The sequence below is a fragment of the Papaver somniferum genome, chromosome 7 (assembly GCF_003573695.1).
Source record: "Papaver somniferum cultivar HN1 chromosome 7, ASM357369v1, whole genome shotgun sequence".
Taxonomy (NCBI): Eukaryota; Viridiplantae; Streptophyta; class Magnoliopsida; order Ranunculales; family Papaveraceae; genus Papaver; species Papaver somniferum.
In genome coordinates, this window is record NC_039364.1 from 165,366,148 (window position 1) to 165,384,038 (window position 17,891).

Below are 17,891 nucleotides of genomic sequence, written 5' to 3' on the forward strand. Positions count from 1 at the left end.
CTTCTGGGATTCCTCCTGTATAAATATTAAAGGGTAGTTTTGTCATTATTAAAATTCGTAATAATTAATTATGGGCTAGATCTGAAGAAATATTGATATTCTGGGCCTATTAGTGTCATTTTATGAAAATATGGAGTTGATAGTGGATGATCCATTTGGTGGGGCTTCTATATGTTTGAACCCATATAGTAGGGGGTTCTAGTATTTTTCACATGCCCAATTTCACGAGAGATGCTGCTGGTCACCGAGTGAGTCTCTTCGGCTCGCTTTTTCTAAGGATGCTAATGAGGGTACCATTTAACTTAGGGTGACCAACCCAAAGACAATTGTCTTTTTGTTCTATATGTATATCGGTGCGCCCCTAATCAAAACGGTATCCCCAATTAGCAGTCTTGGCTTTTTCGCTCCCACTAGCAAAAATAACAACAAAAAAATAAATCTTAATAAAACCCCTTCTAGCCCAAAGATTAAAACCCTAAACCCCAAAACGTTAATTCCTCTCAGCCTCTGTGGAACCCTAGCAACAAAAAAGAAAATGAAAAGAGCAGCAGAGGGTGAACTTGTTAATAAATCGAAGGTATCTAAAGGTAATAATAATACCCCTGCTACAAAGAAGAACATGAAGAGGAGGAATAAGAAGAAGACTTTTAGCTCCTGTATAGAGAGTGCTCAGGTAGGTGGGAATCTACAGAAACAACAAATAGCTTCTCAAAAAGCACCAGACAGTAAAATGGATGAAATTCCTGTATTTGGAGATTTATTGAGTGAATTAGGCAAAGAAAATGATGGCAAGACAAATCCAAAATTATCAAGTGGAAATGATTCTCACCTGAGTCAGACTAGGTAATGTATTTGTTCTAACTGTGATCTCATTTTCATTTGATGAAAAGGAAAACTTACTAATATATGGTGAAAATTTGTTTTAAATATATTTGAATTCCATTGATGCTTTTATTGCTGATCCTTCGCTTTTTTGTTTTTTTTTTTGTTTTTTTTTGGATGTCTGTAGATTTGATCAGTGCCCAATTTCTCCCTTGTCGTTGAAGGGAATAAAAGATATGGGATACGAGAGAATGACTACTGTGCAGGAGGCAACTCTTCCTGTCATTCTTAAAGGTTATATTTAATTAACATCTCCAGCTTATAACAATGAATCTCACCTTCTTAAGCAAATTTTGCAGCTTTATGGAGAGACTTATTTGTTTTTAAATTTCTCGATGAACGAGTGCATAAGCTTCTGTGGTTATAGTAACTGACGACCCAGACAGGGGTGTGTTTATATGTTTTGCTTGGACCTACCATATTCTTCACAGTCAGTATTTCATGATTCTCAAACCTACCATATTCTTGGACCTCTTTGGAATGTATATAATCTCAACTTAGTCGACCTGATACGTTTGGAAGACCAGGTGCAAATGAGATTTTCTCCATCAGTTCCACTTTTATCTCACCTCCAAGTTTCTGAATAGTTCTATTTCTCATTGCGATCTATTATGTGTTGCAGGTAAGGATGTATTAGCCAAGGCAAGGACAGGAACTGGAAAAACTGTAGCATTTTTGGTATTGAACTTGACCTTTTTGATCTCGATGAGATTGGCATTATTCTCAACTTTAGTATCCAGGCTCAAGATGTGAGACATCACAAAGTCTTATACTCATCTTCAAAATAACGATTCTAATTAAAATATCGATTGCAGCTTCCAGCAATTGAGAACATTTTAAAGTCAACTTCAGTGGATTGTAGTAGAAACGAGTTTCCTATTAGTGTGCTTATTATATGCCCAACAAGAGAACTGGCATGCCAAGTTGCTGCAGAGGCTATGAAATTGCTTAAGCATCATCCTTCTATCAGTGCTCAAGTTGTAATTGGAGGCACAAGCCAAGATACGGAGCGGAAACGTTTGTTGGGAAAGCCTTGCCAGGTAAATTCTTTGTTCGAAAAAGATTTATAGCATGCAAAATTAGTTATGACTATCCAGAATATACAGTTATTTTCCAGGGAAACTCTTCAGCGTAAGTTAGATCCTATGAGCATCCTTGGGTCAAAATTTTCATATAGCTGGTTTCTCGGTTAGGATCCGTCTAAGTTTGAATGCTAGGACTGAACTCCTTTTAATCTGCCGATGCCACGTGTACTCCCCCCACAGTACAGGTTTTACTCCTAACTAGGATAACTCAGTTAATGTTCTCTCAGGGAACTTTAACTGAGGATAGTAAAGATAAAATAACTGCTGAAGTGAAAACTTGATTCTTGTATAATTCTAAATTCATCACACCTTGTCTCTCCTCTTTAGATTCTTATTGCGACACCTGGAAGGCTTAAAGACCATACTGTGACTACACCTGGATTTGCTACTCGCTTGAAGGGTGTAAAAGTGCTTGTTCTTGATGAAGCTGACCAATTATTAGGTATGGGATTCCAAAAGGACATCGAAAAGATTGTTGCTTCTGTTCCAAAACAGCGGCAAACACTTCTATTTTCTGCTACTGTTCCAAAAGAGGTTTCATTCTATCATTACAACTTAACGTATCTTATATAAAAATGACTTGAGACAAAGCTCACAAAGTGTTATTGGCTAACAGGTTCATAATATCTGTCACATAGCTTTAAAAAGTGATCACGAATACATCGACACTGTTGATGAAGGTAGCGAGGAGACACACTCGCAAGTAAGATATCTATTCCCCCCCTTTTCTGTTAGTGATATAACCGTTCTGATTATAGTTATTTGAATTTGTTTGTGATTGTTTTAGGTTAGACAGACCCATCTAACTGCGCCACTCAGCGAACACTTTTCCGTTATATATAAACTTCTAAAAGATCATATTGCTGATGATGTTAATTATAAGGTATGTATGGATGATTTCCAGTTTTTTTTTCTCTGTAGTTCTCAGTCTCAGGCCCTTAATTTGCTTGTGGAAATACTTTGGGTTTTCAAGAAACCTTTTTGCTGTTTTATTTTTTTATATTTATGAAGGGTATTTATTATGGTTATTTGATGTGTGAGCTGCTGTTACGTCTTGTAACTTTTTTTTTTTAGTTCTCAAATGAATTACTGTTGAAATTGCAGGTTCTTGTATTCTGCACTACTGCAATGGTCACAAAGCTTGTAGCTGAACTCCTTTCTGACCTTAAATTGAACGTACGCGAGATTCACTCGAGGAAGGCCCAGAGTTACAGAACAAGGGTGTCTGATGAGTTCCGAAAGTCAACAGGACTTATTCTTGTGACATCTGATGTTTCTGCACGTGGAGTAGACTATCCTGATGTTACTTTAGTAATACAGGTATTGCATCCTCTTAAGTAATGTGTAAAGGTATCCAAAAATTTAAACTTTTCCGAGTGACTGAACATGGTAGTGTTATATTTAGAATTGAATATTCAACTTAATCAGAAGCTAGATTGCATATAAGTCGACCCCAGATCTGCTAAAGAATTAGGTGTTGGTGTAACCAGTGCTGAATACTCGCAATTCATTTGTCGGAATATACTTAAAATAGAAAAGTTTTAGATTTGATATTATTCATTGATGGCAAAGACTGTTGAATCTTCCTATTTTGTTAAACTGATACAATGTGAATCGGTTAACATTAGGTACTAATTTGATTAGGTAGTTGTCATGTGTCCTTCATGTTATTATGTGCTTTTCCCATTGAGTCAATCTCAAAATTTTGAATAGATATGAGGTGATTATCTTTGTTATTTATTCTAAAAACACTGCTTGGAAGCACCTGTGCAACCATTCTTCATGACTGGAATCAATATTTTGTCCCTATTATCCAGTGCCATCTTGTAACTTTTACTAAGCAGCGTAGCCTGACTGCAGGTTGGATTACCCTCTGATAAACAACAGTACATACATCGACTTGGTCGAACAGGTCGCAAAGGTAAACAAGGGCAAGGAATACTGCTGCTGGCTCCTTGGGAGGAATTCTTCTTATCTAATTTGAGAGATTTATCATTAATAAAAGCTTCAGTGACGTTGATTGATCCCGACTCAAAGAAAAAAGTGAGTATGAATATCCTAGTTATGTTTCAGATACAGAATGGTAACCAATACAAATCTGGAATTTTTGTGTAAGATTGTTTTACAGCAATTTTTTGATTGTGGGATGACTGAAATGTGGCCCCCTGAAGTTCCACTTTTGAAGTTTCTTTACAAACGCAATGCACCCTAGAAGAATAAAAAGATGACTATAAAAGCATTTTGATTTATCACGAGAACATCTCATTGGTGTTTCTACTACACTCTCTTGCGGAAATGAGTGCTAAACACCAATTGTCCATTGCAGGCTGCTAGTCCAGTCAGAGTGACTAGAGTCCTTGATTTCAATCAACCAGGGTTTTGTGTCTCAGATTTTAGATTTTCCATCTAAAACATCCATCACATTATGAGCAACTGGACGTTGTTCTAACATAGTCAATGTTAGTATAGCATGAACCCCTCACACCTCATTTGGTGTTCAACTTGACATCAGGTTTCTGTGCTGAGATTTTCTTTTCCTCAGCAGGTAGAACAGGCGGTGTCCCGGATTGATATGAAAAGCAAAGAGGCAGCATACCAAGCATGGCTCGGGTACTACAACGGAAATAAGACAGTGGGCCGTGATAAATGCAAGCTGGTCGAGCGTGCAAATGAGTTCAGCAGGAGTATGGGACTTGATACCCCTCCAGCCATCCGAAAGGTCGTCCTTGGCAAGATGGGATTAAAAAATGTTCCAGGTCTTAGATCTTATTGAATGAAGAGATCAAGGCAAGTTTCTAGCGGATCGTCACCACCTGAATTCTATATGTTCCCATTCTCAACGTTCACATTTTGTTACATTTTTATTTTTTTGATACACCAACTTCACATTATGTGTAGTGACAATGCTTGATATATTGAACTTATATTTGTTCTTGTGAGGTTGTTTATATTCCAATCTCCCAGTTCCTTAATAAACCAATTTTCAAAATGGCAGTTTCTTTTCCCTCTCATTATCGATCTTAATTATAGCGTTTGCCTTAAATGTTGTCAGCCAATATTCATTTTTTTTTAAATTATTTTAAAGGCTGTAGCATAACTCGTGAGCAAGTTCTCCATTTTAATGAAGAGGATTTATCTTTTTTTTTCGTTGAAGCATGAAATTTTATTAACTGCTAAAGGGCTATTACAAAGTGGTACGTGATACCCGTAAGATCGAATACAGTTGGACAGATAAGCGGAGAAATAATAATAACATGGTATTGAATCATAATGCAAGTAGCATTCTCCAGATTTAAATTGCAGCGGTTGTCGTTGGAATTAGCGAGGATGAGTTCGTCAAGGCTTCGCAGAGCTTCGACGAATGTTTTCCACAAGAAAAACTGTGTTTTTGACGGACGTTGTGTCGAGAGGAACTTGGTTGTTGGTGCTGTGGTTCGTTGCAATTGATCTGAGATGCTGGTTAGGCTTTTGTCTCCAGATGTTGAGGAGTACTGCTCAATTGATTTCTGCCAATCTTCTTGTTTAACGGCTTTATCCATGACTTCAAACTGCGTTTTTTGGATTTGATTGTGTGTTGAAGTAGAATCCAATCTCTGCCCTCAAAGGATGAAGCTAATAGACATTACTACTACTAAAGTGAAGCTAATAAACACTACTAATACAGAACTTACTACAAGTACTAAAACTGAAAACTAAAAAATACAAGAAGGGTTACAATTAGGTCTTATGATTGTTGCTGAAGTACAACTTTGCTTAAATGTAGACACAACTAAATTGAGAAACAACTTGTCGAGTTCACCAGCCGATTCGCATACCAATTAGGTCTTATGATTGTTGCTGAAGTATATAATGGAGCTGAAGTTGTGATACCATATTAGGATTTTAACACTCATATAAATCAACATGTGAAGGTGTTGATGATGGAGTTTGCAGAGAAAGATATGTCACCTCGATCAAGACTTACAAATGAACTAAAAATCTTAAAAGAGAACCAGAGTGAAAGGATGGCTTGTCACAGGTTCCATTAATGATGGCATTAACGCTTGTACGAGGTTATTGTGAAGCTGAAGATTAGTACTATCAATCTTTGATTGAGAGATGGAATTGAAATTCATTGGCTGAGATTCTGATTATGATGCAGAAGTAAAACTATGCTTGGGAATGAAAAACATGAAGCTATTTTGTATGGGAACACTGATTAAGGCGCAGAACTATTTCCCAGAGACTAACAAGGATAAAAACAGATCATGAAAGGCCTCCATGAAGCTATAAGGACTCAATTGATACCAAAAACAAATTACATGAGAAACATCAGAACCTTGGAGAGAAACTAATATACGAAATCAAGAGAATCATTGCATAACAACTTTGAAATTCAAAATCACAAAGAACTTTGTAACACAACACAAAAAACACAAGGCAAGGAGATGAGACTAAAGGACAGGACACCACCAACAAACTAAAGCAAAAGACTTTGACTGAAAATATCTGGTGGATTAAAATTGACTTTCGATTTTCAAAACACGTTCATATAAGAAAACAAGCAGGTAATAAAGATATTTCACAAGCCCAGGAGAGGTTATGCAGGAAAGCAAACAACAAACACGAAAGAAATAAGGTTCTACAGACTACACAAAACCAACAAGGAAAGGCAATTGAGTATGGAATATCACGTGCAATAGAGGCCTAACAGATCAAAGTTTAGATAAATAAAAAGGTAACTTTTGGTTTATCATGTGAGGTAAGCATGGAAATCAAAGGTTTCCACAGGGGTAGAGAAATCAAAAGTTAAAAATCAGTAAACTCTAGGCAAACTAGCAAGTGAGATTTACTGAGAACATCTAACACCATGATATGATAATAGGTATGATGATAATAGCCAAAGAATGTTCCTTCATTGATTTCGACTATGAGATTGAGGTGATACCAACCTAAAAATTACCTCGAATTTGAACAATGAATAGATTATTGCATCTGTGAACCTGGGTCAGATAGGTTGTCGATGGAGACCGCATCCGATAAAACTCAGACGAAAATCCATATCTCTCCGAGCAGTATCAAAAATTAGGTTAAAATCCTAGGAAACAAGTAGGGTATCAAAATAAACATCAATCAAGCAACCTAATTAAGTTAGAAGACCGATGAATCGAGGATTTAGTAAAAGATGATCGCTAAATCCATGGCGGTTGTTTTAGGGTTTTGTTGATGAAGGTGTAGGTTGAGTTATGGATTTTGGTTTACTATCTCTGTTATTTCTCTAGAAGATTAGATCGAAGCCGAGATATGAAGATTAGGTTTGATACTGCTCAGATCTAAGAAGATGAGCAGTTAAGGTTGCCGGAAATAGATTTTCCTCCCTGCCGGAAATCGCGTGTTTAGAGAGGAGAGAGATGACCTAGTTGATATTATACTAGTTGATTATCATGAAGAGAATTTATCGATTGTGCTTGTTTTTTTTTATTATATTAACTGAAAAAATAGAGACATTTACATCATTTTACTTCTCCACCTCATTGAGTAAAAAAACAAAACAAAAAAAAAAAATCTCCACCTCATTAGCTTCCCAATAAGCAAAACTAAAATCACAATTCAGTATAAACTAAGTTATCCAAGTTGCTTCCCTAGGTTTAAAATTGATTTATCTTTTTGAACACTAGAAGTTCGTTGGTTACTTGTTGAAAAGCGCAACGAGAAAAATAAAGTCCTAAAGTATAAAAACTCGTGCTATGGCAAGAAAATTCTCACAAAGCCCTGGAATTGTTTTATCTCTTGTAACGAACGTTCTACTCAGTTAGCTTGGTAATCCGAAAAGAATTTGAAATGCCACATTTATGTGTAGTTAATTATTACTTATCTCTGGGATTAAGGAATAAACATATTTACAAAAGTGCTTGATAGCCTTTTGTCTCCCAAATCAAATGACTCTAGACCACAGAGTGTGTTTGCAATTGGACTGGAATGCTCACTTAAGCTGAGTCTACTGGAGGAGGTAAGGTGGTACTTGTACAGTCGCGCCACGTCACGTAGGAGGGAAGTCTTAGTCTAATGGTGAGGGAGGGAAAATAGAAAGGGGCCAGGATTGTTTCCTCGCACAAAATATATTATATTTAATTTTAAAGAGTTTTATTATTTTTAAATATCTTTATTATAAATTTTAATATTTTAAATATATAAAGTGTGTCCACTTTTAGATTCTGTTTATTATAAAAGTGAAAAAGACAATCATCGCTTTTCACTTTTTCTGGAGAGGATTCAATCCTCGCCAATTCCTAAATCCCCTCCCACGTTACCTGCATCTGAGGAGAGAGAACGGGAATTTCATTTTATTTAGAACGCGTGATTGGGGGATATAAAAAATAATTGGGGAATATAAATTACTTCCCCCAACCAATAGTGTTTGCTAAGGGGTGTTTTTGGGGGGCAAAAAAACTAAAATACCCTTCGCTCAAAATAAAAATCTAACAACTTAAAATCAAAAAACAAAATCATATCCCCATTTCCATCTTCATTTCTTATAAATCTCTTTGCGGTTAGGGTTTTGAAACCCACATATTCCCCATTCCCTTTTAAATTCTAAATTTTCCCCACTCCCTTTCAAATTCTCTTCTCCTTCTCTACCTACTCCTCACTTTAAAAACGACTTTTTTTTTTTACATTCAGAAGTGATGAAGACCATGACGGAAGTGATGAAGACCATGCCGGAATTGATGAAGACATGCCGGAAGTGATGAAGACCATGCCGGTAGTGATGAAGACCATGTCGGATTTTTTTTACATCACCGGAAGTGATGAAGACCATGCCGGAATTGATGAAGACCATGCCGGAAAACGGTGCCGGCATACTTGGTAACTAACATTCAATGTCGTAACTAAATGTCGGCATGCTCGATAGAAATCTATCAATGTCGGTAGTCAAGGTGAAAAAAAATTTAAGTTTCCTGGATACTTTACATCATCTGCCGGCAGACAAATTTAAGCAACATACTATGCCGGTAGCAGTACCGGCATGCTCGAGAATTAATTAACTGTGCCGGAAGACTTGTTAAAACCAGCCGGGAGGGGCTACGCCCCTCAGACCCCTGCATAGCGTCCCGACATCGTTTTTTGGTTGAATATTATGCCGGCATGAATTTCAAAATGGGGGATAAGCTCGGTGCCGGCATGGACATGGTATGAATACCATGCCGGTATGGATGCTTCCGGCATTGTATTCATACCACGTCCATGCCGACACCGAGCTTTTTCAGCTGCAAAAATGGTGGATTCAAAGAAAAAAAATCAAAGTTTCAACCTCTTAACAACAATTCTCTCTTCACAATCATCCTCCATTTTCACCAAAAAAAGTTTCATTTCAAATACTTTTTACCTTCTTCTACTCTCACCTCACCCACCCAAATACAAATAAATATACACACTAATCATTTAACAAATACTTCAGATTTTTCCTAATTATAATTAAACATTAAACCTGATTAGTGAGGGGTAGATTAGGTATTAGGTAAAATACTTAGATAAGGGGTGACCCTGATTTGATATTTCGATCCCGTTTTGTCCCTTTCCTGTATCCCCCAATTGTTTTTTATATCCCCCGATTGCGCGTTCTTTATTTTACATTAGACCACGGTTTTTGGTCGTTATCATCATACAAAATAACGCCACTAGACTCAGCCTTATTGATTGAAATAACCATGCGGATTTAGTATACCTTTCTAAGTGACTATTTGATTGAGAAGGAATAAACAACTTAGGTATTTTGCCCTGTTGTAGATGGTGATTTTTGGACCGAGGGTAAAACATTCATTTTACAACCCAAGGGTAAAGTCGTAAATTGGTAGTCCAAGGTTAAATCGTCACTCTACAGAGATGCCCAACCTAGTCGAGTTACTCGAGCCCATGAATATGGTCAGTCACTAGGCCATGAAGAGTACCAACTTGGTTGGCTGAAGAGATGACTCGTCGTGGATTGGCTTGGAATTCGGTCAGTAAGAAAACACAGCCTGACAAAGTTACTACCCAAGTCAGTCTCCTCAGCCGTGTATTCATAACCGAAAATGCTAGTTATCCCCCACTCATGTCCACCAATATCTTCCACCATGAGGTGTCATGGGGATAATGGCCTAATACCATACAAAAGGGCCCCGTTGTTAGCTCCAATCCAGGGGATCAAGGGGTGAAAATTTTACACCTCATGGGAGAAACCTATGGGGGAAGTGTAGCACTTCCGATTCAGAACGATAAAGATCGTTCCCATGTAAATACTGCAAACACAGAAATTGTTTGTGTCAAGAATGTTGGGGTAAAGGTCTTAACATCAGGGCCACATTTCGACACATCGTCACTTCCACCTAACCGCACGGTTAGCTTTACAACCCACGTGGGAGAACACATCAACACAAGGCCACAACAACATGACCAAGTCCCGAAAGGCAAAGAAATAATGAAAGAACCAGAGGCTAACATTCAAACTAAGCCCAATGAGATCGGGGTATCTGCACCACCCGTGAACCCAAATCCGAGTCCGAAAGCAAAACCCAGAATGACAAGAATGTTGTCTTTTTTCACCCCTGACCACACCCAAGTGCTAAACACTTTTTTTCCGCATCGTGATGCAAAGGTTATCATGTTGATTCACAATATGAATGGCAAGCCAGAAGTGATCGTCTCCCACAATGCCAAACCAGAGGAATGACACCATCCATTACAGCCTATCCGCACATACACAAGAAGGACATGTAGACCACATCTAAAGCACCAGAACATTTGATGTTTCCAAATACACCGGACTTTGCTGCTCGGCCACCCCACCAAAGGCAAGAAAATATGTTTCAATTGTTGAACTTGAACAACACACCACCAAAATGAATGTACTGGATTCAGAGGCGCCTACTTCAAGAATCGGGAAACAAAGAAGCAATACATATCACACTTCATCCCGCCTACACAACACTCCACCACCAGTAATTAGTATCCCTGTGGCGTTATTCTTCTTCTTCGACCAACAACCAACTCAATGACGAGAATTCCTGCATGGTAGCTTTCCCTTGATGACAAGATTGTGGCTGAAGATTCTACAAACTCAAAGCGAGGTGTTGCCCCGGACCAACACTCGTAACAAACATGAATTTCCTAACTTGGAACTATCAAGGAGTGCACAACCCTTTTACAGTTATAAAACTCCGTGAGTATACACCCAAGTTCAAAACTGATTTACTTTTTTGCTTTGAAACTTTAGCATATGTCTTGCATATGTCTTTTTTTTGCAAAATAGTCTAGGATTTTTCAAAGTTGTTTTTTATTTCCATGTATTGGACATAGAGGTGGCCTCTGCTTGATGTGGACGTCCCTCCTTAATGTCACTGTTCTAGTTGTTAATCAAAGTATGATACATGCTTACATCTGTCCAAATCATCAACATCAACAAACTCAACAACCTTGGTTTTTTACGGGTAATTATGGACCTTTAAACTACGAGGGTACCCAAATACACCACGCTTTTCGTTTCAACTTATAAGTCTGATATCGAGTGTGATCTTCTATTGCAAAGTCGAGACAATACAACAACAAGGTATTCACTTGATAATAGTTACGGTCCAAAAACGATTTGCTATAAGATCAATATCAAGTGATTAGGATTTAACGTACAAGTGTTATTTACTTTATTATAATAAAACAATTATAATGCAGAAGTAAAGTAAATGACACAGCAAGATTTTGTTAACGAGGAAACCACAAATGCTGAAAAACCTTGAGACCTAGTCCAGTTTTGAATGCTCTCAGAATTAATCTGTTATACAAAGAACAAAGTCAACTTCGTATAGTTGAGACCAAGTAATCTACCCCTAGTTATTTAGTTCCATTAGTATCCCGGCGTCTACGACCGTCTGGTCACGCACGTGAATCGCAAGACTGAAAATCACTATCCTGAGTTGCTTTACCGATGTAAAGTCTTAAGCACTCAAATCCTTTTGATCATATTTCAAACAGTAATGAAACAAAGCTGTTTGGTAACTACTCCAATAATCTTTCAGAAAAAGATTCGTTGAGTTTGACAAAGGCTCTTCCGTTTAAACTAGTAAACTCCTTTGTCGGGCAAGATCAATCCAATTCAGTAACTTAGATTCGGATTCACAACTATCAGATTCAGATATTGAAAAATCCACCAAATGATAGTTGCCGATCTAACCGACTATATGATCAAATCTATTAAAGATAAATCAGATTTAAGTCGGATCCCAGCGATCAAGATGTGTGTACAAATCACGAGATACGAAAACCGATAAGAAAAATATTCTTGTCTTCTAATCTTCAATTGCCTTCTTATGTACCTGCAGACCACAAACTTGAATCCATTGATGATCGATCATACACAGAACGAAGTCTGTTGACAATGGATGATCACAAGTTGTCTTTAGATAAAAAAAAAGTATTAAAGATCACGTCAATACTTTGATCTAGTTTGAGTGACCCTTGTGTCAGAAGAGAAGTCTCTCGATAATAATCAAACTAGGTGCAATCAAAGTTTCAACAACCGTTGGTCAGTCAAATCGGTAATCAAAAACTAAAATAACAATGCAATTATATAGTGTCCCACCGACGATACTCGTAGAGCTTCTTGATCCCACAGAAGTCTTTAAACGAGCGGTCATAAGAAATTTCGCCTAATTAGGGTACTTTCCTCTCCGGATAGACGGCTCCACCAGAAAAAACACGAATGAAGTTTGTCTGGCTCTTAGGATAGTTTGCAAGAAATAAAAACTCAATTATTTATAGACCAAGGTTGTTTGGACAACAAGGAAATCCAAAACTGAAAATATTCTCAAGATATGAAATAAGAACCTAATTTTGGTTTTCCTATTTCCAACTAATATCCAACATGTAATTCTGAAATCTCTCATTAGAAAATATCTAATATTAATTTATGTGACGCCCCAACCTAATCACATGCTTAGATAATAGGATTACAACCTAATTGAAAGCATCAAATCTAGATTAATGAATTTAATTAAGAATCTCAATTACATAAGCTAGTCCCAAAAACAAACCCATACTCTTTGTTATTGTATAAATGAAGATCTCTCGAGTGATATGAATATTATAATGTATTGTTTTACATATTAACAAAAAATATACATAAACAAAAGATACGCAACATCTCTAATACGATAAAAGCTTTAAGCTACGAAACGGTTATCTTCGAGCGCACCTTTTCTTCCGATTACTGAAAACTGAAGTGGGAACGAGTGAGCACATCATCCCAAAGGGGTTCCCAATGGAAACAAATAACTTTCAAGTAATCACTAATATGCTTCACAGTGCTAAAGAAGTAGTAATTTAAAACATGTCATTGTGCATAACATGTGTAAGAGTAATTTCCCCAAATACCTCGATATACTATTTCCTCATCTGGGTCATTAACGACATAAATTAGGTTATAAAATAAAAAGTACTAATTTTCCGCTTTACGCGCTAGATAGCTATTATATGCACTTCTCGTGATATGTATTGCCTCATCTGGGCTATAAGACTTAGCAAGGAGTTGTGGGGAGACCACAGTCACTCCTCGCGGGGATTTCACTCAAACACACATCAAATTATTCACTTAGCAATAAGCAAGCATCGTAATATATCATTTATGAAAGAATGTTATTCTAATTCCACTTCCTCAGGTATTGCGTACCATAATAACAATATCTGTGAAAGACCACCACCGGATGAATCTACAAAAGTGAAACTAGAACAACTAAAATATGTCATTCAGACCTCGCCAAAATCATTAGAGAAAGCGAAAGCAGAATAACTCCAGACTCGAATGATAGCGCCATCCACACAGAGTGCCCATACAAACCATGATTCAAAAACTACCATCATAAGTCCTGAAGGTTTTGCATTCAAGCATAAATATGCAAACGATTGGATTCTCACAAGAAATTATAAAAGTTAATATTCCTCTATATAACGATATTGCCTCATCTGGGCTATAATAAGCATAAAAATAGATATAACATTTGGAGAATCTACACAATGCATATTACACAACATACCCAATCATTTACACACAAATATGCTCATAAGAAGTAATGGCACATCATGATCGCATATGAAAAGGAACTTAATGATTACAAGAAGGTTACAGAGTTCCCACCTGATTTGATGACAAGCCTCGCCTACCTTTAGATCCATAATCCACTAGCTCAATCTTTGAATTGGTCGTTGTTAATAAAGAGTAACTTCAGTTGAAATCCTTAATTCCCCAATTCTCAATTACTGTTCTTGTTTGAAACTAAAACTTCAAATTAAAACCATAACCTCTTTCTTCACATCACGTTCTTCAAAACCCATCCTTGAATTTCTTCTTAATCATCACTAAAACGAATCCCTAATTCAATCTCTGAGAAACCCTAACTCTTGATTCATCCTCAGAACTACTTCATATCTCCAAATTAATAACCACCCTATCCTTCAACATCTATTAACAACTCATAACAAACATCAGTTTATTCAAATCCACATAATCTCCCAAATCGACTCAAGAACCCTAATTCGGTTCATCTTTTCTTTCTCTTCCAAAACCAAATCAACTCTCTAAAACTATCACTTCATCTTCGATTCATCCAGTTAATAAGTTTGCTATGAACGACCAACAAAAACTAAACTCAATCCTTTGAATTGAGATCCACAGAGAAGAGAAAGAGAAAGAACAGGGAGAAGAAGAACGGAGAATAAAGAATAAGAAAGAGAAAAGAAAAGAGAACCCATTTCTCATCGACACGTTTGGGTGATGATAAGGCCAAAAGAAAATGATACATGCACCCAGATAAATGATAAGGTCAGCCAGGCGGTTTAGATGTAAAAAGATTATTTGCCCTTCATACTAATCTAATGATATCTTCTTCGTCCGGTGTCTGAATGACACGTTCGAGTAGTCTATTCCGCATAACTTTTCTAGATCTATCTAGTGATACTAGTTTCGTATCTAGATCGTTGTTAGATTAATTTCTATTAATTACGTTCGTCTCTAATTAATCGAGTCATTATCGGTTAATTCGTCTCTTGACTGGTCTAATAGCGCTGACGAGCTTGAGGGTCCTTACAATTTAGCACTTAACTAATATAATTTTCCAAGAGATATTTTTTGATTTGCTGGAAAATCAAAAGCATATAATCGAAAATCTTAATTCAAAGATTCTTAATATTTCAGATTGGGATCACCTTGAGTATCAAGGAATATCTTTGGGCAATAAAAGATAAGAATTATATTCATGTCCAAATTATATCGACATCCAAAACTTTCCTATTTAGTAAAACCTAATTCCATACTCACACAAAATTGTAAATTAATATGTGAATATGAAGGATCGGTTTTGCTCTTGGGACTGGTTCTACCATAACTCCTAACATAGGTTAAGATCGGTTCTACCAACTCTCCAAATATAGGTAGGGATCGGTTCTACTATGACTCCAACAAAATCTAGGATCGGTTCTATCAAGTATCCCAATATAGGTAAGGATTGGTTATACCAAGACTCCCAACAACAGTTAAGATTGGTTCTACCAAGTATCCCAATATAGGTAAGGATCGGTTCTACCAAAACTCTCAACAACAGTTAAGATTGGTTCTACCATGCATCCCAATATAGGTAAGGATCAGTTATACCAAGACTCTCAACATAAGTTAACATCGGTTCTACCGCATATCCCAAACTAGGTTAAGATCAGTTCTACCATAATCTCAACATAAGTCAAGATCGGTTCTACCAAAGTTATTACCTAGGTTCGAATTGGTCATCCAATAGATCTTCAATGAAAACCGAACCAAAACGCCTATTGATTTCCTTTCGATTACGAAACAAGTTTCGTATATGTACTTCCTTTAAACATATGTAATCAAACATAGTTTCCTAGGATGAAATCACACCTATATCCAATACATAATCAAGTAACGAGTTACATAGATTATATCGATGTCACATTTACGAAATTCAAAATATAAACGCTATACTTCGTAATCAAATATTCTTCCTTGAAACTTTGATCATAATAAAATGACCAGGTCTAATACTAGAGAATTAAATATAACTTTGCATGTTATGTTTTCAATCTTAAACGACTTGAAAGCAACGATAGGAACAGAAACAAGTCAAGTCAGTAGTACTATACCTCAGTGGAATGATGATTTTTCATTGTAGTCGATACGTCTTCACGATCTTCAGGTCTTTAAGGTAATACTTGTACGTCTCAACATTCCTAGACTTTCTAGTCTAACCTAAACGAAGTTGACTCTAGTAAAATTTAATCAAGCGATTCTAATTTATTTTTGATACTAAAATATGACAACCAACCTTGACATACCAACGCTTGGTGGGTTCAACCGAGAAATGCTCTAACAGACCTCCACAACCAGCCGCAAGATGGGACTTATGGCAAAACTTTAACAACATTATAATAACTCCAAACCTTCCATGGATACTCATGGAGATTTTAGTGAGGACATTGATCAACAAGAAAATAAACACAATCAAGCTAAACACTTCAACAACTTCATCAATCTTAATGGACTTACATACCTTGGATTTCAAGGGGATCTGTACACTTGGTCTAACAGGCAGACGGACTCAAAGTTCATTATGGAACGGCTAGACAGGAGTTTAGATTCACAAGAATTGGTAGACCTTCATCCTCGTGCACTCATTAGACATCTACCAAAAATTGGGTCAGACCATGCTCCTTTGCTACTGTAACAACAATCTATTAACAGAAATTCAACAAGGTTGTTTCGTATGGAACACCTCTGGTTTTTACACCCAAAAAAGAAATAGTAATTAATGCATGACAACAATCCAGTGAAGCGAGTTGGTTAACAATCTACGACAAAGAACGGAGGACACGGGACAAGATCTACAACTATGGCACAAACAAACATTTGGTCACCTACCAACTCCGTTGAAGGAAGTGGAATTTCAAATTCAACTGGCACAATCAAAATGTGCATCAACTTCAGGAGCTGAACTTCAGTTCTGGTTGAAACATGCTAAAGAGATGCGTAACTCACATTTGATGCTGCAATACTGCCGTGACACCTATTGGAAACAACGTTCAAGGATTGACTTGTTGAAAAATGGAGATTTAAACACCACTTTTTTCCACACGAAAGCAATAATCAATAGAAGAATAAATCATATTCATCGTTGGAGAGATGAAAACAACATTTAGGTGGATAGTCGAAAACAGATTGCTAGCTTGCTGGTAAAACATTTTGATCACCAATATGTTGCACCACCAAAAATAATTGACATGGAGCTTTTCAATGGTGTGCAACCTAGAATTTCTGACAATCAATGCAGGGCCTTAACTAGACCTCCAACAACCGAAGAAATTTATAAGGATCTCCTCAGCATCGGATGAAAAAGCTCCGGGACCGATGGGTACACAAGTAAGTTCTTTAAAGTATATTGGAACACGACAAACTCGCAGATCATTGTATTGGTTCATGGTTTCTTTGAAATGTATAGTTAGACACTCATTTCGACCGTACCAATATAACCTTATTAACAAAAACCGATAACCCCATAAGTATAAATGATTTCCGTCCAATTGGATTGTGCAATGTAGTCTACAAAAAATCATATCTAAAATTATTAGCTGATACACTACGACCAATCTTACAATTCTTCATTATCCCTTACCAAAATGCCTTTGTACCAAATCGAGTCATGCATGATAACATTGCAATTGCAACATAAATCTTCCGCTACATCAAAACATCTCCTCCAACAAAAACACCAAAAATCGCACTCAAGTTGGTCATCCATAAAGCATATGATAGTAAGACAAACCTTGTGCACCCTGGGACTCCCAACTAAATTTATTGAATATATCATGTTATGTTTAAAATTTGTCATATACTCAGTAAATGTTAACGGCACT

General features: G+C 36.8%; 1 protein-coding gene across 2 annotated transcripts; it reads left to right on the top strand.

Moving 5' to 3' along the window:
* Window positions 1-476: 476 nt before the first annotated feature.
* On the top strand, window positions 477-4,952 carry LOC113298984 (DEAD-box ATP-dependent RNA helicase 31-like). Of its 2 annotated transcripts, none has more exons than XM_026547887.1 (10): window positions 477-843; window positions 1,010-1,116; window positions 1,505-1,560; window positions 1,698-1,922; window positions 2,295-2,501; window positions 2,584-2,670; window positions 2,755-2,850; window positions 3,072-3,287; window positions 3,828-4,010; window positions 4,510-4,952. In XM_026547887.1, the coding sequence occupies exons 1-10, from the start codon at window positions 536-538 to the stop codon at window positions 4,738-4,740; spliced, it is 1,716 nt and encodes a 571-aa protein (XP_026403672.1). In that variant the 5' UTR covers window positions 477-535; the 3' UTR covers window positions 4,741-4,952. The 2 variants fall into 2 exon arrangements, with proteins under 2 accessions (XP_026403672.1, XP_026403674.1); XM_026547889.1 differs by having other exon boundaries at window positions 4,513-4,952.
* Window positions 4,953-17,891: the final 12,939 nt, after the last annotated feature.

Bases quoted from the DNA above. Each gene is read 5' to 3' on its own strand.
- LOC113298984 (XM_026547887.1), top strand. From the start codon at position 536: ATGAAAAGAGCAGCAGAGGGTGAACTTGTTAATAAATCGAAGGTATCT. The intron at 1,561-1,697 runs GTATTGAACTTG...TATCGATTGCAG, and splicing joins GAAAAACTGTAGCATTTTTG to CTTCCAGCAATTGAGAACAT. The intron at 3,288-3,827 runs GTATTGCATCCT...GCCTGACTGCAG, and splicing joins ATGTTACTTTAGTAATACAG to GTTGGATTACCCTCTGATAA.